Source organism: Heloderma suspectum, chromosome 1 (genome assembly GCF_057233095.1).
Source record: "Heloderma suspectum isolate Gila_16-S chromosome 1, 16-S_ref, whole genome shotgun sequence".
NCBI lineage: Eukaryota > Metazoa > Chordata > Lepidosauria > Squamata > Helodermatidae > Heloderma > Heloderma suspectum.
The window spans coordinates 322,558,154-322,582,431 of NC_139458.1; the positions used below are offsets into that span (position 1 = coordinate 322,558,154).

At 42.6% G+C, this 24,278-nt stretch overlaps 1 protein-coding gene across 1 annotated transcript in view; it reads left to right on the forward strand.

The window, feature by feature from the left end:
• The window catches only part of SLC16A10 (solute carrier family 16 member 10), a 71,107-nt gene that overhangs the window by 14,690 nt on the left and 32,139 nt on the right, over positions 1–24,278 (forward strand). Inside the window, exon 2 of the mRNA XM_084827305.1 lies at positions 22,941–23,085. Coding sequence (XP_084683431.1) covers positions 22,941–23,085 — 145 coding nt within the window. The remainder of the gene's footprint in view (positions 1–22,940; positions 23,086–24,278) is intronic.

The following is a 24,278-nucleotide window of genomic DNA, read 5'->3' on the forward strand; positions in this document are numbered from 1 at the left end:
AGGGTTACCGTGGTAAAGCAAGTTTTGTTGCTATTTGCTATCTTGTTTTGCCAAGGGACCTTTGACCTGACACGCCTCTGAAGCAAGCCATTAATGTCAACCACTCTGAAGTCTATCAAACTGTTCAAGGAAAAAGATAGCACTTTAATAGGCTTAACAATATCATTGTCAGTACTAGGCAAAATGAATAGTAAACTCACTGCTTGAGTTTTTAGATGCTTTGGATAGATACTATAACAGATAATGGTTACATTGGAGTTATATTAGGTTACAATGGGCATGCTGCATTCCAGTTTTTAAATAATTGTTGGGATAATATTAGAACATAAAAATGTTTGTGTTTTAATAACATAAGTGGGAGGGTGATTTAGAACACATGTTCATAGTTAGGGATGCTATGGTAATCTGCCAGATTTGTTTTTCAGCATGGACAGATATCCCAGACAGCTCCCCCACACCACCTTATGTTTGATTCATTCCAGTTTAACTTCTTTTGGTGAAGGGAAGTATTGATAGCTGGATGCACAAACAGTTGCAATGCGCTCTATGTGGGGCTGTCTTTTAAGACTGTTCAGAAGCTGCAACTGGTGCAGAACACAACAGCCTGGGCAGTAGGACCCTTATCATGCCAGTCTTGAAGGATCTACACTGGTTTCCAGTTTGCTTCCAAGACCCATTGAAGGTGCTGATGTTTGCATAAGGGAGCTCCGTAGCCTGTCTCCTTCCACAAATGAGCATTTCTGTTCATTTTGGGGCTTACCCTAGGAAGTGCTAAATCTTCCTTGTGTAAGCAGTGGGTCCCACTTGTGCAATGGAATTGGTGCGACCCATCCATGCAGAGGAGAATCAGCAGGGTGGAAAGGAATCGGCAGGCGCACAAGCACCCCATTGGATTCTGCCCACTGTGATGCATTAGGTATTGATGGACACCATCTTCATATTGGCCCCTGGCACTGGCAATTCTGAATATAGTGTAAAAATTCAAGTTTTAAAAATAAGATTAAATTGTTAAAGGTGTCTGGAGAAAAAAGCTCATAAGCCTGGAGTGTAAATATAACTTTAACTATGCTATTTGATTTACGTGTTCCTAAAAGCAAATTTAAAAGGGCATACATTTGGCATTTGCCTAAGTCCCTAAGACATTCCTTTTGGTGTGAAACAAAATGAACTGTTCTGTTCTACCAGAATTTACCTGTCCTTACAAAACAGTAATCAGCTTTGTGAATGGATATCACTGGCCCGGTTTGCACGTAAAGTGAAACCACTGTGGGTGAATTTCCTCATGGGGCTTATTGTTGTGGCTGCCATTTTGAATATTAACTTGTTAATTGAGCCATGGGAGGGGCACACCATAGCTTGTCATTACATGCAAATCTGGTGAGGGTGGGTAGTTGGGGTGGTTAACAAGCCACTTGCAGCCCTAAATCACCCCTTGGGTTCTGGGTAGGTTGTTAACCACCCCAACAACCCGCTCTTGCCAGGTTCTCATGCAATAACAAGTTATGGCATGTCTCCCTCCCCCCCCCCCCACGCGGTTCGAATATTCAAAATGGTAGCTACCACTACAACAAGAAATCCCACAGGGAAATTCACCCACGGTGGCTAATCGTTATGTGTGAACTACAGGGCTGCCTTAACGAGTGATTTAGTGTGAAGTTAGAGCAGTTTGAGTTCCCTTGTGACAGATGGTATTGTTGCCAATCCACTGCCAAAAAGCCACTTCCCTCTTGAAAAGCCACATTTTCTGAAACTCTTTTTACTCTGACTTTTTTTTACTGAAAGCGACTCCCTGGTGGCTTCACCGCAGTGTGCCATGTCCCCCCGCATTAAATCCTGGGCATGCCTCTGTGACCTGGTGTCATGCCCCAACTGGAGGAGTGTTCCTCTGAGGAGGAGCTGGAGGTCCCAGAAGCCCAGGATACCCCAGAGCAGGGGTTGTCACCAGCCTCACAGGAGCCTGAACCCTTGGGGAAAATGGCTGCTGGGCCATCCATGTCAGGAGAGAGGGACTGCCTCTGAGGCAGAGACTGAGCCACCCCCTGATCCCTGGGAGTGTCACCGCCTCAAGAGGCAGGCTAGCAGGGCTCCTGTGCAAAGGAGTGCTTGCCTGCAGAAGAGGTCTCCTCAGGAGAAAGGGACTCAAGAGTAGGCTCTGGGAAGGGAGCTCTGATTGCTACAGCTGAGCCCTGGGTGGGGTCTGGCTGTCTTGGATCTTAAAGGCCTACACCAGAAACCCAGCCAGCATTGGAACAATTTGGTCCTTCCAGCCTCTACCGTGTGCCTTGCCTCCTGAATTGTGCCCTGTGTCTGATACTATGTTTCCTGACCTTTTAGACTGCTCAATGACCCTGCTTCTGGACTGCATAACATACCTGACTGCTTTACTGTGTTTGACCTCTTGCTTGTTATCTTGACTACTGCTGCTGCTGCTGCTGCCTGCTCCTTGTTGCCTGCCTGACTGCTGGTATTCTGACCTCTGCCTGGATTTTGACCACTCCCATCTTAGCTTAAAACTCCTTGGACTGAAACCTGCGTGCTTGACGATTTGCTTGTCAACTTGACTACTCTATTGCTTTGCTCCCTGTACTCACTTGCAAACAGCCAAGACTTGTTCTAGAGCAGGGCACCTGGCAGTGACTTGTTGAAGGGGCTGGGATGCCCCATTTCCCATTTTTCCCATTGAGAAAATCCCCAGGAGTGCAGCAGCGACCCCTTACATTACCTCAGTAGTGGGGACACTCATTCACCTTAGCTTGCCTGTTTTTAAGCTTTAACAGATCCCTCCTTCTGTGCCTGTTTACTCAGAAGTAAAAAATCTCGCTCCCCTGCTGTGGAAGGGTTAAGGGCTAAAGCTGTTTCACTTCTCCCTTGCTCTCTTAAATTGCTGTTGTGATGCTGTGCTTCTTTGATGTTCTGTACATTGTTATGTAAAGTCCCTTCTCCACTTTATGGCAGTAAGGATCTTTCTCTGGGGAGGGGGGTGTTAAGGTTTACAGGAGCTTCTCATTGCGAGCAGGGAGAAGGAGAAAGGGAGGGTTAGAAAGGGGAGGGGGGTTGGAAGCAATAGGCAAAAGTGCACACATGGGGAAAAATGGGGTGGGAGCAATAATTCTGCAACAGATTGCTGGGATGTGGCAAAATTGGGGAGGGGAGCTTTCAGATGCTGCACTGGAGAACTGGGGATTTTGGTTTCTTCAGGGAAATCTGCACACATGGGGAAAATTTGTTGGTCTCCATTCATAATAATGTAGTAGCAGCAGCAGGGAGCCTGGACAGGGGTGGGAAACAAGCCTCTCTCATTGGTTGAGCAGCCCCTGCCAGTTTGATGACGTTCAGTTCTACTCCCCCAACCCCACCTGGAAGTATGTTCCTTTCAAGCGATGAAAACCATGTTTTAAAGGTACGCTACACTCGGCTTATCTTGCTTTGTGTGTCCCTGATGGATCAAAGACGATTCTATGAAAATGCGGGAAATACTCCAAAGTGCTTCTCATTCCATTGTCATGAAGATCCCACCCAGGAGACTGTCTTCTGTTACATCTACTAGGCTCTATTCTTATAGCTGTTCATCAATATTTCATTGACAATTACAAAGTAGAAAAACAATTAAATGCCTAGTCTTACAAACAGCAGCCACATAAGATTAAAAAAATAGCTATGAAGAAATAAAACAGAATTCTTATAGTACCTTGACAAGAACATAGAACAAGCTCTGTATACTATTCTGTATATAACGAGCTGAGGTTAGCGAGGGATGCTAAAAGCAACAAAAAGGCTTTCTTCAGCTACATGCATAGTGAAAGGCAGAGGAAAGAAATGGTTGTTCAGCTGTTAAATAAGGATGGCAAAATGATAACAGATGGCAAAGAAAAGGCAGAGGTGCTCAATTCCTACTTTAGCTCAGTCTTCTCCCAAAAGAGGGTCTATGACCACCCAGCAAAGGAGAAGTACATCCTGAAGGCGCAAGATTGCAGCTTGAGATTGATAGGAATATGGTCAAGGAACACCTAATTACTTTGAATTAGTTCAAATCTCCAGGGCCAGATGAACTGCATCCTAGAGTAATAAAGGAACTGGCAGAAGAACTCTCAGAACCGCTGCCTATTCTCTTTGAGAAATCATGGAGGACGGGGGAAGTGCCAGATGACTGGAGGAGGGCTAATGTTGTCCCTATCTTCAAAAAGGGTAACAAGGAGGAACCTGGGAACTACAGACCAGTCAGTATGACATCAATCCCTGGGAAAATTCTGGAGCAGATTATAAAGCAATCCATCTGTAAGCACCTTGAAAACAATGCAGTGATTACTCAAAGCCAACATGGATTTGTCAAGAACAAATCCTGCCAGATGAACCTGATCTCATTTTTTGATCAAGTCACCTCCCTTGTGGACCGTGGGAATGCTGTAGACATAATATACCTCTACTTCAGCAAAGCTTTCGACAAAGTGCCCCATGATATCCTGATGAGCAAACTAGCTCAAAGTGGGCTAGATGAAACAATGATCCGGTGGATCCACAGTGGGATACAGAATCGGACTCAAAGAGTGCTTATCAATGGGACCTTCTCAAACTGGGGAGAGGTAATGAGCGGGGTACTGCAGGGCTTAGTCTTGGGCCCAGTGCTCTTCAACTTTTGTATTAATGACTTGGAGGAGGAGGTGCAGGGAATGCTGATCAGATTTGCAGATGACACAAAATTGGGCGGGATAGCTAATACCCTGGAAGACAGAAACAAAATTCAAAGTGATCTGGATAGACTGGAGCGCTGGGCAGAAAACAACAGAATGACATTTAATAGGGATAAATGCCAAGTTCTGCACCTAGGAAAAAGAAACCAAATGCACAGTTACAAGATGGGGGATACGTGGCTCAACAACACTACAAGCGAGAAGGATCTTGAAATCGTCGATCACAAGCTGAATATGAGCCAACAATATGATGTGGCTGCAAAAAAGGCAAATGCTCTTTTGGGCAGCATTAATAGAAGCATGGCTTCAAAATCCTGGGAAGTACTAGTTCCCCTCTACTCAGCACTGGTTAGGCCTCATCTGGAGTACTGTGTCCAGTTCTGGGCACCGCACTTCAAGAAGGATGCAGACAAACTGGAGAGGTTTCAGAGGAGGGCAACAAAGATGATCAGGGCACTGGAAACAAAGCCCTATGAAGAGAGACTGAAAGAATTGGGCATGTTTAGCCTTGAGAAGAGAAGACTGAGGGGAGATATGATAGTGCTCTTCAAGTACTTGAAAGGTTGTCACAGAGAGAAAGGCCAGGATCTCTTCTCGATCATCCCAGAGTGCAGGACACGGAATAATGGGCTTAAGTTACAGGAAGCCAGATTCCAGCTGAACATCAGGAGAAACGTCCTGTTAGAGCAATACGACAATGGAACCAATTCCCTAGGGAGGTGGTGGCCTGTCCCACACTGGAGGCATCCAGGACGAGGCTGAGCAGCCATCTGTCAGGGATGCTCTGACTTGTTCCTGCATTGAGCAGGGGGTTGGATTTGATGGCCTTGTAGGCCCCTTCCAACCCTACTATTCTATGATTCTACGATTCTATGATATACTGTACCAATGGAATCCTCCATTATAGGCCAGTTTTATATAAAAATACTAATGAAACTTACTAAAGAGTAGGTAGACTTAGAATTAACAAAACCTAGTGCTGCTACAATGTTTTAGAAACTAAGTAATGGATCTGTTAAAATTCATACTTGTCCAACATCAATTGCTTATTAAACTGAATGTGTTTTCTAGGGCAATGGGTGATACAAATGTATGTAACGGGAAAAGTAGCATATTGACATAGTTTAACAGTGTGTGTGTGTGTGCATGTGTTTCATACAGGAAGTCTGAAACATTTTCAGAGTTAAAAATTGAATGATACTGCCTAAAGAGCTAGAGTATGTGGGGCAACAGATAAGCTATTTGCCACCTGTTCAGTTACTCCCAAGAGGTCACAATCATAGGGGAGGAAGTCAAAGGACGGTGTTGACCCTGAGGTTGTTTGCCTTTCCTTGTGACTTGCTTGAATTGAGAATGGTTTGCTCTATGAGGAACTCTCTGTGATGCTCTTTTTGTCTGATTTGTACAGTATATCAGTACAAGAATTGTGTAGTCTGGATGGTATATTTAAAAGTAAATGGGTGCACTATTCTGCCATGTAGCAGAGGACTGAAGTAGGGTTTTTCTGTGTGTTTTTTGGCAAACTGTTTCTTATAAGGACTACCTTAAGTGTGCTGCCTGTACCAGCTTAGCTTTATGCTGACATCACTTTCTTGGTTCCAAACTTGTATGGACTGATCAGCTCATGCACTATTCTGCATTTTAGTTTTTTCAAAACATCACAAGCTCTTTCTCTACAGAAGGCAGCTGGTGTAGCATATAAAGCACATCCCAATAATTATGTAGCCAGATTGAACAGAATACTAATTTTACTGAGTTGGTTTACACTGTATGTCTTCAAACTCATTCAGTCAAATAATAAAATGCCCACAATTAGTAACTGGATGCATGATTAGCTTCCCTCTCTATCTGACTGAGATCCTTGATTCTCCTTGCTATCTCATGCTGCCTTACTCTTCCTATGCTAAAGACAGCTTCCTGCATCCAATGCTCCATACTGCACTTGGTTGAGAAAAGGAGGGAATAAGGTAGGCTGGATAAATATATTTATAACTCAATCCTAAACATGTTTACTAAGAAAAAATATTTATTTATTTATTTATTACATTTCTGTACTGACCAATAGCCAAAGCTTCCTGGGGTGTTCACAAAAATTAACACCGTAAAATATAACATGATAAAACATAATGTAAACCTTAAAAGATTAAAATGTAACAAACCAGAGTCAAAACCACCAGCAGGGAAAGATCTAAAAACAATAATATATTTAAAAAGAACTAAAAAAACCCTGAAGAACTAAAAAAACAAATGTGCCTGAAGAACTAAAAAACAAAATGTGGTTAGGACGGTAGCCTTTGTCTGCAGTTCCTGCAGTATTCCTTCCATTCTTTCTACCTATTTCCAGAGCTGTGACCCGGTGATGTGTATGGCTGTCTGCCACGTCACTGACAGTTAATGGACGGGGCTCTATGCTGAGGTGATCCATACTCCTTCTAGATAGCAATGCAGATGGCCCAATTTTAGGGCTGTTACTTAATTCAAATCTTCATTAATTGATCTTAAGAAATCTAGTCAATTAACTAAATCTCTTGATTTTAAATTTGCATATGGATAAAAACAGTTCTGAAACAAGACGCATACTTGTTTTTAGTCAAACACAGATGAAATGGAGCAAGCATTGGCCCAGTTCGCGTGATCACTGCAGCTTAAACCAGACACAATGGCTTGTTTAAACTGCAGCATGTGCCAACGCACGCTGGGCACCATTTGCCTAATTACCTGCCTGGGCATGGCTTGTCATGTCATCTGAACCTGGGTGGCATGGCTTGTTTAAGAGGGAAACAATCCTCAAATAACACATGGCCTGTTGAGTTATTTGAGGGTTACTTCCCCCTCAAACAAGCCATGCAGCCTGGGTTCAGATGACACAATAAGCCATGCCCTGGCAGGTAATTAGGCAAATGGCCACCAACATGCACAGTGGCTTAAACAGTGTGGCTTGTTTAAGCTGCGGTGATTGTGTGAACTGGTCATTATCTTAAGAATCATGTCCTTCTCTGTGGTGATGATCCCACCCATCTATAAGTGTATTAAAAACCTGCTGCCTGACTAATCAGGGGCACAGTTTTAGTCAATTTTAATTTACCAACTAGAAATGCAGTACTGATGTGTACTTCATGGTCTTGTTCTTTGTGTCTTGGCTAATGTGAGGGAAGATGCATAGCAGGACTCTGTATAATGACTAAAAATAGTGCTAATAAATTAAAGCAATAAGAATACAAGTCACGCTGCTATTTACTCAATTCTGATGGCTGTTTTCTCTTTAAAGTACTAAAAATCTCCTAGTTCTTTATTACCAATTTAAATGTGAAAATACGTTCAGCTGGCATTTTACAAATAACCCATGTTCAGTTTTAGAGATCTGTCATAAAAAGTAACCTAGAAAGAATGGATTGAACCAGTATTGTTAGTGTCAGTTCTTCTGCAGACAAATACACCATTGTGCTTAACCACAATGGAGTAAATAGAGATGACTGTAGGGGAAATGAAATCCCTGACAATACACCAGACTTCTGTTTGTCTTTCCTGCAATCCTTAATTAATTAGCCATCTTACAATAGCTTTATATCAGATTTCTAAACACCATGTATGGGCCTCTATTAAATTACACTCTCTTCCCACCAGCAGTCATTCAGCTACCTTTCCTTGATTCAGGTTGGCATCTGTGGTTACCCTAAAAAACTGGATTTTGCAGTTATATGTCTCATTTGCAAGTCTTGCTAAGAATCTGCAATTTGGCCACAAGTTGTCCCCAAATGCCAAACTGTATGTTGCTTTGAATACATTGTAGAAGAGCAACTCCATAATACACCAGGAAAGCACAGTGTTTGAGCCTCTTTCAAAAATGGGTGTAGGGGTTACACAGGTATTTGTGCCTCTAATGGAGAACTCTGTCAAATAAGCATGCCAGATTTCACTCTTAGCTCCCTAGCTCAAAAAAGAGGCTTCTACATCTTTCCTGCCCGAAAACAGATGTGAGGGCTGAACAGGGGTTCATGCAAAACTTTGCCCTGATCTTGCACACTCACTTTCTTTGTGATGTCTCAAGTGTTCAAAGAAGAGATTGCATTACATTATTTTGTTGTTATCTCCTAAAAACAGCTATGGAAGGGTAGCTGTTTTTATACAACCAACATGTCACATGCTAATTGTGGGGAAGTTTGCCTACTTCTTAAATGGCTGTTGAAGTGCAACAATATGGATGACTCTGGCTGGTCTTGAAGCATCCCATGGCTGTTGTTGATGTATCCCCCTTTCAGTGGTTATGTGGCTGTGAAGATATTAGTTTCTTTCTATCCCTCAATGCAATGCTGCAGTGTATTATCACTGCTTCCTGTTTTTTTGTATGGGAAAGTAGATGGTTGATCTTTTCTAATTTTCTGACTTTTTAAGCCTGCAAAGCCTTTCAAGGTGAACAGTGAACATGTTAGGTTTTTCCATTTAAATCTTTTTTTTTAATAGCCATGAATACACAAGAACAAAAAGTACGACAGTGTTCACTTTTAAGGTGTAAAGTCAAGATTAATCATATATACATACAACCACCTCATCATATACGACACATAGTGCCATAATGTCAGAGCTCTAACTATAGTTTCTCACTAACAGCAGCAAACAACACCCACAAGCACATTCAAAATTAACTGAATTCTATTTAAAAAACTTACAGTTGAAAATATTTAAATATTTTATAATACAATATATCCATGGAATAGAAATCTGAACTTAAGATCTGAAAACGATGAAAAAAAAAGCAAGTAAGACAAGCTGATCCTGATAAGAATATTCTAGCCATGAAACTATTGCTCAGGGGAGAATTTTCACTGCTCAGTGTCACTTGCCACAGTTTACTAATACAGATAACCAACTTAGTAAATGGTAAATATGTAGAAGTCTTTACCACACATTAGAATGTGTGGCAGAAAATAAATCATACCAGGTTACACATCACAAAGTAAAAACATGGTAGAAAACCTTATTATGTGGTCATCTGATCATCTGTATTCCTACGAATTCAAGCATTTTAAGTTGGAATATAGAGTTCAACCCAGATTGGTATGAAATTTATGTTCTGGTATTTCCGTGTTGTTCAATAGAGTTATCACATTCCAAACAAGCTGACAAACTAACAAATTGAATACTGAAAGGTAGTTCTGCCAGTAACTGATTGTCAATATATAGATCTTTTATCATTCAGAGTGAATACATTGGCAGTATGAGCTAATTTTTTAAACTATTTAAATCCTATAAGATGCTGTTTATATTATGTCTCAACAAAAGTATTCCATCTTCAAACTTGTCTACCTGGTCAGGAGTTAACTCTGAGGGTTAGTTTAGGTATACCTGTTCATCACTGCAGAAATTTGCAGTCCAGAGATTGGTGTATTTTTAAATGCCCCAGTGATGTTGGAGACTTGGCAGCTATGCTTTTCCTGCCCAGATTCTTTGGTCCACCTCTCTGCAATGTTCTGTGCAGTACATCTAATCTGAATGTTAAGGCAGATGGGAGAGAGGACCGGACAGAAGGATTCAGGAGTGGGAAGAGCAAAAAAAGGCAACAATACCTATGGCTCTGGAGTCCTTTGCTTAATGTGAGGATTAAACAGTACACTTGCAAGCTGTAAGTCATATCTCTCCAATGGCTTTTTAGGGGCAGCTTTTTAGGGGGTGGGAGGGCTTGAGTGGATAAGGATGACTGGCAAAAAACAGGTGCCTTGATGTTAGCAAAAGTGTGTACCACTAAGCCAAAGCCACCATTGGATGCAACCCAGTGTGTTAAGTTTTTGACTTTATAGTGAGTCACTATAGAAAATAAGTATAAACTCTAGTTCCTGTTTTAGGTAACAAAGGATCTAATGTTTCTTTAAATAACTTTGTAGAATGTTTTTTAAAAAGGGAAGGCTAAAAGTAATTTTTTTACTCAACATGTACAAAGAGTCAAAACTAAAGAAGACATGCTCAATAAGCTCTTTAAAGGATAAGAGCTACCACATAAGAAAAACAAATAATTGAGAGCAAGTGGCAAAAATGGTTACAGTCTATGAAATGACTGTGGAAAGTGAATCAAAGCTGACAACTATGGCCTGTAAGACTAACATGAGTGTACTCTACAAAAAGAGAATTATGCTGGCTCTTGTTGGAAGAATTTACTCCTGAATTGATATGGCAGAAATTAAGCATATTCTTTTCTGACTTCAAGTGAACTTTGAAAGAAGGCCAAGTTTTGAAGGAATGCAATCAAAATGGTTGCAGTACTTCCAAACTGGCCGGTTCATTACTTCACATAGTAAGACAATATGGTAGATATGTGAGGAAATATTGAACACTCATTATAATGCAAAGTACTTATCTAAATTTGTAAGTGAAACGTTGGATTCAAAACCTGCTGCCAAGCCAATACCAATGGCATACTATGAAATCTAACTTGGTGTACTGAAGTATTTACTATCTCCTCTTCCCCATGCAGCACAGCATACTGAACTGTGCTGGGAACTCAGAGTTTGCAGTCAAGTTTGGGCCTACTTTACAAAGGGGAACATTGAACTGGGCATTTTATTTATATATTTATAAACCACTTATCTGGTACTTAAAGTAGTGAATACACCAAACTATTTTGAAATTAAATTAAGTGGTATAAAACAATGTAACACACCAGCCAAAGGAACAAACCAAACTTAACCAAAAGCTGGCTGAAAAAAAGTTTTAGTGCTTTTAAAATCTCAGCAAGTATGTTAATTTTCATATTACTTCAGGTAGAAGTTTCTAAAGCTTTGGAAGCACTGCTGTAAAGGCCCTAGTTTTAGTTGCATCATACTTATTTTCCTTAAGGACAGAGCAATGCCAGTTGGCCAGATTACAAGTGGTGCTTGTGCTCATGTAGGGTAGTTTAGGTATGTCATTCCCAGGTTGTGAAGAGCTTTATAGATTGAGGCTACAATCCTTTGCCCACTTACTTGGGAGTAAGCCCCATTGAACTCAGTGGAACCTTTGAGTAGAAATGTATTGGATTGTGTTGTAAAACCAGCATCTTCAATTAAAACCATTAGCAAACTGGTAACCAATTTAATTGTAGCAGAACAGGCTGAATATGGGCCTCATGGCTTCCCACTTCTGATGGAAGGCATGCAGCTGCAATTGGCATCCTTGAAGCTTCCAAGTAGTCTTCAAGGATGACTCCACACAGAGTGCAATCTCATAGCCAAGCCTGGACATTACAGAAAGGTGAATCAGTGTAGCAAGTTCAGAATGGGAGAGAGCTTCTGTACCAAGTGCAGATCAAAAAGACACTTCTTGCCCCAGCTCCCATCAATGTGACAAGAAATAGGCCTGGATCCAGGAGTACCTCCAACTCTTCACCTGCTCATGGTAACAACACCCTATCTTCAAAGGCAAGCTACTCCTCTTCTGAGTAGAAATGTCTTCCACTAACACAACCTTTGGCTTTGACTGGATTTAGCTTCAGACTGCTCCTTCTCATCTACCTGACCACTGCTTTCAAGCACTGGTTCAGGTTAGACAGCTCTTCTGAGGAAATACAGAGTTGGGTGTCATTAGCATACTGATGACAATGAACTCCAAAGCTATGGATCTTGCTTGGCAGCTTCACACAGATGTCAGCATCCTGTGGCACCCCACATAACAAATCGCAGGGTGCTGACAGTGTCCCTAGTTGTCACCCTCTGTCCTACTGGACAAAAAATAACAGAACCATTGGGACATAATCCCTGAGCTACTGGGCAAATGTTGTAAGGAAACATTATGATCTACTATACCAAAAGCTGCTGAGAGATCCCTATATGATCAACCACCAAAGGCACCAAAGCAGTCTCTGACCTGCTGAAAAGGGTAAAGGAACAATGCATCATCCATTCAGGAATGCCTGGAGTTGCTATATGTTATCGTGTGCTCAATCACCTTGAGAAAGGGAGGTTGAAAACAGGTCTAAAATTGGCCAGATTGTCTTTATCTAACTCTGATTTCATTAAGAGTGGATGAACTACTTCCACCTTCAACACCTGGGAAACCCTACCCCCTTTCAAGGGGATATTGACAATTATAGTCAAAACCCCACAAAACTTGTGGGCAAGGAACCTAATTGCTTCAAAGCCACAAGTACCACATCCATATCTCCAAGGAGGAGGAGTCAAAGCATTTGCAGCAAGCAGATGTTTCCAGTGCTGCCATTATATGGACTACATCAACTGTGGTGCTCAAACTAGATCAAATGTGAGTGACTTCTGCCAGTTGAGAATCAAGCAAAAAACCGCACTGTGACCTAGAGAGGACCCAGCTTCTAAAGATTCCTGCCTAACAAAAACCCTGTACCACTTGGAAAATCTCAAGCAGGACAAGATTGAACTAACACAACAGTAGCGGAGAAAAGATATTTCTTTGCTGCTATCATTGCCATCTCATGGGCTTGCAAATAGGCTCTATGCAGTGTGATCTGTCAGATTCAGCATGCCTGTGTCTGAACACTGGTTCTTCTTGGATGGTGTTTTAGATTACCTTCTGGGTTGCCATCCCAAAATGTTTACAGTAAGAAAGTTATGGCATTTAAATACCCTGGTAACTTACTCTTATAAATTGGCTTTAATTTTAGTGGTTCAAGCTATGATTTGTATCATTACAATTAAAGTCAAATCTTGTGTAGTTCTCTGTGGGACTCTGTTCATTCCATGCTGGAACAGGGTTAAGCTTTAGCAAAGCAATACAGATGATGGCAGTGGCTGCTGCTGCTGCACAGCTGTTGTAGTATAGCTCACACAATGACAGCCCAAGGGAAACAGTAGTGCCTCTGCACTAGTCCTGGATTCTTAGGGTTCATCCTTCTGAACCACTGTACTAGTACACTGTTCAAAATGTTAGCCCATTTGGTGCTGTGCATTTCATCTCCTTTTTATATAATTCTATGTCTCTTTAGTACCATGTCCCTTTTCAGCTGCTTACCCCCTTCCTCATCCTATTTTCTTATAATACATATTGTCCACTGGGAACTGGTCCTATATTTCTGTTTCTGCTTTCTGTTTTCCATCAATACCAACAGCTACTGGCAGCTTTAATAATATGGGTATGAATAATCTGAAATTCAGGCCCCAAAGGATTCAGAAAATGATTGCTCAGGGCACCCTCTGGTGGACATGATTGGGAAAAATATGCAGCGCTTGCTGCAATAGTTTTTCAAGATACTTCCATCATGAGTCCTAGAAATGGTTTTTGGATGGAAATTAACCAATTTATGATTTTTCATTCAGACAGGCAATTTCCCATTCTCCCAGCTAGGAGCACTAGAATAATCCCATGGAAAGGAAGGGATATTTTCCCTCCAGTGATATAAATGTCTGCCTTACCCAGGTAGTCGGCTCTGCAAACTACACATACTGTATCTATCAGACACATCAGCCACTGAGGGACCAGTGAGGGCTGAAGTGCCCATGAGTCTCTGGACTGCAGGAATCTGGAGTTCTCAAAGAACATTTACAATCTTTATAGTTAAAGCTGTGATTGGGAGTGTCTTATTAACCCAGGAATACTCTGATGGTCTGGCATCCAAGTTAGTGGACTTCTTATATAGCTGTTATAGCACTAAAGCAGATCTTTAATATTGCATCATTCTCTCTCTGACTTTACTACCTAATTTTAAGTCAAGAAAAAAATATTCGGTTGGATTCTAACTTCTGCAAATGGAAGGCCACTTTCTGTCTGCTTAAGACTTGATCCAGCAGAGGAGTATTCACTAAATCAGGGGTGAGCAACCTGCAGCCCCCAAAATGTTGTTGGACTCCAATTCCCATCAGCTCCAGCCAGCATGGCCAAAGGTCAGGGATGATGGGAGCTGGAATCCAACAACATCTGAAGGCCCACAGCCCACCCTTACTCTAAGGGTGCAATCCTATGCATGTTTAGGCAGAAAAAAGTCCTACATCTCCTAGCATTCTCTATCCAGCTATGCTAGCTAAGGCATGCTGGGAGTTGTAGGCCCTTTTTTTCTGTCAAACAGGCATAGACATGTGCTATAAATTGTATAGATGACATAAATACTACTACATATAGGGTAGTATCCAGTATTAGTGCTACTGAGAGTAGACCCATTGAAATGAATTAGACTTAAATTAGTCACAGCTATTAATTTCAATGGGTCAATTCTGCATAGGACTATAATTGGTTACTATCTATAGCATTCCATTTCTTTTATTTGCCATGTAGAACAAAATGTACACATTGTAAAGCTTGTTGTTGTTGTTGTTCAATTGTTAAGTTGTGTCCGACTCTTCGTGACCCCATGGACCATAGCACGCCAGGCCTTCCTGTCCTTCTCTCTCTCCCGGAGCGTGCTCAAGTTCATATTCATTGCATCGGTGATGCTATCTAGCCATCTCATCCTCTGCCGTCCCCTTCTCCTTTTGCCTTCAATCTTTCCCAGCATCAGGGTTTTTTCCAGTGACTTTTCTCTTCGCATTAGGTGGCCAAAATATTTGAGCTTCAGCTTCAGTATTTGTCCTTCCACTGAGCACTCAGGGTTGATTTCCTGTAGGATGGACTGATTTGACCTCCTTGCAGTCCAGGGGACTCGTAAGAGTCTTCTCCAGCACCACAGTTCGAAAGCATCAATTCTTCGGCACTCAGCCTTCCTTATAGTCCAGCTCTCACAGCCATACATTACTACTGGGAAAACCATAGCTTTGATTAGACGGACCTTTGTCGGCAAGGTGATGTCTCTGCTTCTTACTATGCTGTCTAGGTTTGCCATAGCTTTTCTCCCATGGAGCAAGCGTCTTTTAATTTCATGGCTACAGTCACCGTCTGCGGTGACCTTGGAGCCCAAGAAAGTAAAATCTGTCACTGCTTCCATTTCTTCCCCTTCTATATGCCAGGAAGTGATGGGGCCAGATGCCATGATCTTAGTTTTTTTTAATGTTGAGTTTCAAACCAGCTTTTGCACTCTCCTCTTTCACCCTCACCAAGAGGCTCTTTAGATCCTCTTCGCTTTCTGCCATTAGGGTGGTATCGTTTGCATATCTGAGGTGGTTGATAATTTTCCCGGCAATCTTAATTCCGTCCTGTGATTCATCCAACCCGGTCTTTCTCATGATGTGCTCTGCATATAAGTTAAATAAGCAGGGTGACAATATGCAGCCTTGTCGTACTCCTTTCCCAATTTTGAACCACTCGGTTGTTCCGTGTCTGGTTCTTACTGTTGCTTCTTGACCCTCGTACAGGTTTCTCAGGAGACAGGTAAGGTGGTCTGGTACTCCCATCTCTTTAAGAATTGGCCACAGTTTGTTGTGATCCACACAATCAAAGGCTTTAGCATAGTCAATGAAGCAGAAATAGACGTTTTTCTGGAATTCTCTTGCTTTCTCCATGATCCAGCAAATGTTGGCGATTTGATCTCTAGTTCCTCTGCCTCTTTGAAACCCCGCTTGTACTTCCGGTATTTCTCGGTTCACATACTGCTGAAGCCTAGCTTGTAGGATTTTGAGCATCACCTTGCTGGCATGTGAAATGAGCACAATTGTACGGTAGTTTGAACACTCTTTGGCATTGCCCTTCTTTGGAATTGGAATGTAAACTGACCTTTTCCAGTCTTGTGGCCACTGTTGAGTGTTCCAAATTTGTTGGCATATTGAGTGCAGCACTTTAACAGCATCATCTTTTAGGATTTTAAATAGCTCAGCTGGAATACTGTCTTCTCCGCTAGCTTTGTTGTTAGTAATGCTTCCTAAGGCCCACTTGACTTCACTCTCGAGGATGCCTGGCTCAAGTTCAGTGACTGCACTATCATGGCTATCAGGGACATTCAGATCCTTCCTGTATAGTTCTTCTGTGTATTCTTGCCACCTCTTCTTAATCTCATCTGCTTCTGTTAGGTCCCTGCCTTCTTTGTCCTTTATCATGCCCATCTTTGCACAAAATGTTCCCTTGATATCTCCGATTTTCTTGAAAAGATCTCTAGTCTTTCCCATTCTATTGTTTTCCTCGATTTCCTTGCATTGTTCATTTAAGAAGGCCTTCTTGTCTCTCCTTGCTATTCTCTGGAACTCTGCATTCAGTTGGATGTATCTTCCCCTTTCTCCCTTGCTTTTCGCTTCCCTTCTTTCCTCAGCTACTTGTAAAGCCTCATCAGACAGCCACTTTGCTTTCTTGCATTTCTTTTTCTTTGGGATGGATTGAGTTGCTGCCTCCTGAACAACGTTACGGACCGCCGTCCATAGTTCCTCAGGCACTCTGTCTATCAAGTCTAATCCCTTAAATCTATTCATCACCTCCCCCGTATATTCATAAGGGATATGATTTAGGTCATACCTGATGTCAAGGGCTCCTTGGCGGCCTCTTTCAGTCTAATCCAGCAGCCAAGTCCAGACACAGACAAAGGGATTCTTTTCAAAGCTTTATTCCTCGTTTACAACTTAACAACCCTACTGTTAGCAACTAGCTATGAGCAGCAGAGTACCTATGCGCTAAGTTGGAACATTTGTCCCCATTTGAAGGAGAATCACTGGCAGACCCTGAACTTATGGGCTAGGGAGAGTCCCTCCCCTTTTCCCTTGGATCCTCTGGGCGCAACCGTTGTTTGCGCGCCAACTGGGCACTACGCCTCCTTTCCGTGCCCTCCATTTGGCGCCGCTCCCTGTGTCGGCGTCGCACGTCCAGCTAGTCTTCTTCCTGCGCGCTCTCACTTCCGGGACTGCTATCTATGCCAGGAATGCCGGTGGGAGGAATCTCTGCCAGCTGTTGGTTCTGGGAAGGATGAGCATGCTCCTCTCCCAGGAGCGACTGCTCTTCCTCAGAATCAGAACTACTCTAGGATTCTATGGGCTCAGTGTTCACCCTGACATCTGAATGGTTTAGTGGTTTTCCCTATGTTCTTCAATTTAGGCCGAAATTTTGCAACAAGAAGCTCATGATCTGAACCACAGTCAGCTCCAGGTCTTGTTTTTACTGACTGTATAGAGCTTCTCCATCTTTGGCTGCAAAGGACATAATCAATCTGATTTCGATATTGACCATCTGGTGATGTCCATGTGTAGAGTCGCCTCTTGTGCTGTTGGAAAAGAGTGTTTGCTATGATCAGCGTGTTCTCTTGGCAAAACTCTATTAGCCTTTGTCCTGCTTCATTGTGTACACCAAGGCCGTGCTTGCTTGTTATCCCGGTTATTTCTTGACTTCCTACTTTGGCATTCCAATCCCCTATGATGAAAAGGACATCTTTTTTTGGTGTTAGTTCTAGAAGGTGTTGTAGGTCTTCATAGAACCGATCAACCTCAGCTTCTTCGGCCTCAGTGGTTGGGGCATAGACTTGAATTACTGTGATGTTGAATGGTTTGCCTTGGATTCGTACTGAGATCATTCTATCATTTCTGAGATTGTACCCCAGTACTGCTTTTCCCACCCTTTTGTTGCCTATGAGTGCTACTCCATTTCTTCTAAGGGATTCTTGCCCACAGTAGTAGATATAATGGTCACCTGAATTAAATTCGCCCATGCTGGTCCATTTTAGTCCATTTTAGGGCAATACTGGAGTTTAGATGTTTGCTGTATGTAAACTCATTCTTATCCATTATTGAGCAAAGGCTGCCCATGTATTTCTATTTCTTTGACTTGAGATTCCCGCTTTCTCTCTCTTGGATCTGGTTTGCACATAACAACCCAGGGTATGAGTTGAGTAAGGCTTGTTGTTGAACAATGGGTTGTTGTTACGTGCAAACCCTACACTATGGATTAACTATGGGTTGTTAACCACAAGCAACCCAGAGTTCACAACCCAAAAAACAAACCATGAGTTCTCTTCTTGTTTGCCTGCTTGAGAAAAGGCACAGATACCAGCAGATGTGGGGACTTCACAGCCATTCAGCTTAATACACCCCAGCAACCAGCAACTAGCAGCAGGTGGGAGGGCAGCAGGTGGGAGAACAGATGAGCAAGTGTAGACATTCACCTGCCCCTTGTTAGCTATTGCACTGAGGGCAATACTGTTACTTTAACATGTTTATACTGTTACTTTAACATGTGCCTGGGGAATTCATTGGATAATCTAGGGGGGAAGGGGGTGCCCCTATTAGTGCGGCCTTGGGTAGGGGGAGATATGGCATTGGGGGATTAACAGGCCAGTTGAGAAGAAGAGGGGCTAGATAATGTATGCCTATTCCCTCTTCTGGTTCTTTCCCTGACTATTAATCGGGGTTCCTGACTCCCTTACCAGTTTTGCCCTTGGGTCTGGTGGTGCTGCTGCTGCTGAATCTCCCTCATCCTAGGGATGGCGGAGATTTCTGCCGCGGATTCAAATGAGAATCCAAAGAATTCTCATTCTTTGGATTCCAAAGAATCCAGCCTCCGGAATCTGTGGCGGAACGGCACCACTCACCTCTGCCTCCCGAGGATCCCCCGCAGACCGGCACTCCTGCTCCAGATCCTCAGCAATACGGCAATGGCAGCCACCGTTACCGTTTCACTTGGAGAAAGACAGCCACAAATGGTGTAATAGCATCCATTCAGGGCTTTACGGCCATAAGTGGCATCCACTACGCCATTTGCAGCTGTCTTTCTCCAAGCGAAACAGTAATGGCGGCCGCCATTGCTGTATCGACTGCAGTACGGAGCTGGAGTGCGGCTCCATGGAATCTAGTGGACGTGGAGCCTCTCCGGAGGATTCCGGGGGGAGGAATGGATTGCCTTCCCCCCGCGGAACCCCCACGGAACGAAAGGTAGGGGTTCCGTACATCCCTACCTTATCCATGATTTAACCGTGGATGAGAGGGCCGACCTGGTATGTATTACTGAGACCTGGGTGGGGGAACTGAGATGGGTTAGTCTCTCCCAGCTGTGCTCCCCTGGGTACTCAGTGCTTTACCATCACTGACTTGAACATCAGGAAAGCGGGTTGCTGTGGTCTACAGAGATTCTGTCTCCCTTTATAAGCTGGCTTCCTGTTCATTTGAGTTCTGATCTTGGGTGCTTGTGTCTTGTGTTGGGTACCTGAGACAGATTAGGGATTCTGCTTGCATACCCTGCTATCAATCAGTCTCCTTGCTGGAGCTGATGGAGGTGGTCTCAGATTTGGTGTTGAGGACCCCTAGAATGATGGTTCTGGTGGGATTCTGAACATCTATGCTAAGGCTGCTGGATCTGGGGCAGCTCAGGACTTCATGACTTCCATGACAACCAGGGGGCTATTTCAACATGGCATCAGCCCAAGACATATAAGAGGACACACACTTTGGTTCTCTTGATTGGGCAGGAGGATGGTGATCTGAAAGTCAGAGAATTAACATCTATCCCATTGTCATGGTTGGATCACTTCCTAATGAGGTTTAGACCCTCAGCAGCCTTTCCCCTTTGCAAGCGTGGGGGGCCTACTAAAATGGTCCGCCCACAGAGGCTAATGGATTCCAATGGATTCCAGAGGGCTCTGGGGGATTTTCCCATTGATATGGCTGATGCACCTGGTAAAGCCTAGGTCACTGTGCAGAATGCAGAGATGACTTGGGCAGCTGACATGATAGTGCTCAAGTGCCCTCTCCCTCTGAGCAGAGCCTGGCCAGCTTCTTGGTATACACCTGAGCTGACGGCAATGAAACATTAGTAGAGGTGCCCAGAGCAGTCCAGTTTTATTGGATGAGTTTCAGTTGTTGAGGCCTGAGGATGCAGACCAGGTTCTTAGCCAAGGCTGGTTGGCCACCTGTGTGCTTGACCCTTGCCCTTCCTGGCTTATTACATCTAATAGGGAGGGGATATCAGGCTGGGTCCAGGAGGTTGTAAACTCCTCCTTGAGAGAGGGAGTGGTGCCAGCCTTCTGAAAAAACCTAACCTGAACCTGGATGATGTTACCAGCTATAGGCCAGTAGCCATCATCCCTTTCCTGGGCAAGGTGCTTGAGCCGGTCATTGCCTATCAGCTCCAGGCACGCTTGAATGAAACTGATTATCTCAACCCATTTCAATTGGGCTTCAGGACTGGTTTTGGAACAGAAACAGCCTTGGTCACCCTGTGGAATGACCTTTGCCAAGAAAGGGAGAGGGAGAGTGTAACCCTGTTGATTCTCTTGGACCTCTCAGTGGCTTTCAGTACCATCAACCATGATATCCTTCTGGATAGAATGTCTGGGTTGGGAGTTGGAGATGTTGCACTGCAGTGGTTCCAGCCCTACTTAGATGGCTGATTCTAGGAGGTAGTGCTGGGCTATTATTGCTCTTTGCCTTGCCAGCTATGCTATGGGGTTCAACAAGGCTCTATTCTATCCCCCATGCTGTTCAACATCTACATGAAACCACTGGGAGACATTATTTGGAGGTGTGGGCTGAGGTGTCATCAATGTGCAGATGACACCCAATTCTGTCTCTCCTTTTCATCAAATCCAAGTGAGGCAGTGGCTGTTCTGAATCAATGCCTAGGCATGGTAATGGACTGGATGACGGTCAATAAACTGAGACTCAATCTAGACAAGATAGAGGTACTGTTAGTAGATGGTTTGTCTTCCCAGCTACATGATGTTTGACCTGTTCTGGAGGGGGTTGCACTCCCCCTAAAGGATCAGGTTCATAGTTTGGGGGTGCTCTTGGATCCAGCATTGTCACTAGAGGCACAGGTGTACTCAGTGGCACAGAGCACCTTTTATCATCTAAGGTTAATATACCAACTGTGTCTTTATCTGGACTGAGATAGCCTAGCCACAGTTATCCATGCTCTGATAACCTCTCATCTGGATTACTGCAATGTGTTATACATGGGGCTGCCCTTGAAAACAGTCAAGAAACTTCAGCTGGTCCAAAATAGTTCAGGGAGATTATTAACAAGGTCTGGCCAATGTGATCATGTTATACCAGTACTTTTCCATCTGTGCTGAATGCCAGTCCTTGTCTGGGCCCGATTCAAAGTGCTGGAATTAACATTCAAAGCCCTAAATGGCTTGGGGCCAAGTTACCTGAAGGATCGTCTTCTCCCATATATGCCTGTCCAGACCCTAAGATTGTCCTCAGCAGACCTTCTCCGGGAGCCCCTTCCAAAGGAATTGAGGTGGGTGGCTACCAGAAGAGGGCCTTTGTGCTGTGGCACCCTGTTTGTGGAATGAGCTTCCCGGAGAGGCTCACTTGGTATCTACATGGTGCTCTTTCCGGAACCAGGTGAAGGCCTTTTTGTTTTCCTGGGTATTTTAGTCTTGCAGTTTCTGTTTTAAATGTGTTGCTGTATTTTATATCTTTGCACAGCTGCTAGGTGGTGTTCTTTTGTTTTTTGTTTTATTTTATACTGTAGTTTTAAACTTTTAAACTTTTATGTTGTATCTTATGTTGTATTTTATGGTTTTAATTGTTGTGAACCTCCCAGAGAGCTTTGGCTATTGGGCAGTATAGAAAAGTAGTAAATAAATTAACACTAACAAATCCCAAGTTCACAACCCAACAACAAACCATGGGTTCTCTTCTTAGGGTGTTTGTGGTTAACAAGCCATAGTTAAACCATAGTGCAGGGTTCTCATGTAATGACAACCCATGATTCAATGATATCTCATACTCTGGGTTGTTGTTATATGTGAACCAGGGCTTACCGTAGCATTTTACTTTTGCCTTCCTTTGATCTAGTAGCTATTTTTGTTCGCTTGCTTACCACATCTGGATTTTCTTGGAAAATTGATAATAGTTTTCTTGTTGTGCCCACAATCACTTCCTTTGCCTTTACAATTATGCCAGATATGTTGGTTTAATTTTATAACATTTGAATTTTAAAGAAGCTACCCTGAAGGGCTTTGATTAATATATATATGAAAATTGGAATTATAAATAAAAAATACTACTTTCAGTATTTTTTTACATCTTCAGCTTTTGTATAATATTTTGGGCTTGATTGTGGGTTTTATGTCTCTAGGTCAGATTCACAGATTTTAAAGTAGCACTGGTCTTTGAAATACATGACTGCATGATTTCCATACAATTTCCATGTAGTCATATAACTCCTGTGTTTCATATAATTCAGCAGAATTTAATAAGTCTTCCCATTTAGTTTGCACAACAAAGAAAATAGAATTCTGTGACAGTCTTATGCAGTGTTTAATTTGAACCTGATTTGAGGTTTTTCAAACTGATGGTACAACACATAGCTGGTTAGCAGTTTAAATACCTTGACAGATTTTTCTGTGTTCCCTTAAAACTACAGTAACAATTCCACGATATGTTCTTCTGTCATGAAACAAAATATGTCATATTAAACAAGTTTACTCTTTAAATGCTTAAACTTTTCTATACTTACTTTTTTCTACAGCATTGGTGAATTCCCTGTCCATGGGAATGATCTTCTTCTGTTCTCCCATAGTCAGTGTATTTACCAACATGTTTGGCTGCCGAATAGTAGCTGTTGTTGGAGCAGCAGTGGCTTTTGTTGGACTCCTTTCAAGCTCATTTGTAAGGTAAGAATACCATTTTTCACTGAACTCATTGAATGCAGGTGGCCTTTGGCAGTGTATCACTATCTAGGCCATTTTGGCTGACAAACCTGATGATGTCTTCTGGGACCCTGATCATGTATTCTCAAAGTATTGAGGGTGCTGTGAATTATTACATGGCTTCAAGTGTAACAAGTAATTTGCAATCCTTATCTTCTTACATTTTGTTACATTTCTTTCCTGACATGGGCAGATCGTTATGGAATTAATTGCTTCTCTGAATCATGATACATTTGAAAGACAGCCTTCAAGTATTAAGTTGTGGTCTGTTTTCAATATGTATAGGAAAATATGTATAATATTTTCAAGTCAGCATTTAAATGTATAAATTATACTTTAAATACCCTTTAAATAAATCTGTCTCCTATAACTGTCTAAATGGAGCAGAAATAATTAACATAGATGATGATTTTGATAATGCTTAATATTTATACAGCACCTCAAGGGTGTTAAAAGCACTTCACGGACATAATCTCAGTAGTCCTTGCAAGAAACGCGTAAGGCAGGCTGGGGAATCCCTGGCCTGTGAGTCACATGCAGACCTCCAGGCCTCTCACTATGGATCTCTGAGTTCTTCCCCAAGCCATGTCCCATTTCCCAGGCCATGCACCCTCGCTGGTCCCACTCCGGATTATTGATAGTATTTACTTCATCCAAAAATCCAGTATAGTTGGCCTGGAATGTGTTTTTAAGCTTTCAGTAGAATTAATTCTCATGGATATGTCTCTCCTGGCAATTTAATTATTTTTGCATGTGTAGCAGCTATTATTTATTATTACTTTTAGACAACACTGATTTGTCCTGATTTGATAGTTCTCCATTCTTACTACCTCCCTAATTAGTTATACACCTATCTTAGTTAATTAAAGATAAAATGATTTGTTTTCTGTTGATATTCTAGAAACACTGTCAGATCTGTAGAGTGTATAGCAGTAAATTAGTCCTGAGAGCAATCAGAGTTCCTAGGCTCCAGAGTATTGTGCAACTAGTTCTGTGCACCTAAGGGAGCTTCAGGGTTGTGGTTGTTTTGGAACAGCAGTCCCCCTTCTCATGCCACACAGCAAACACCCTTTGAAACTGAGGGGGATGTTCAAAGCAGTTTGTGGAATGGCTTGAGAACTGTGGGTGGTGGAGGTGTCAAAAACTCCTACTCTGCA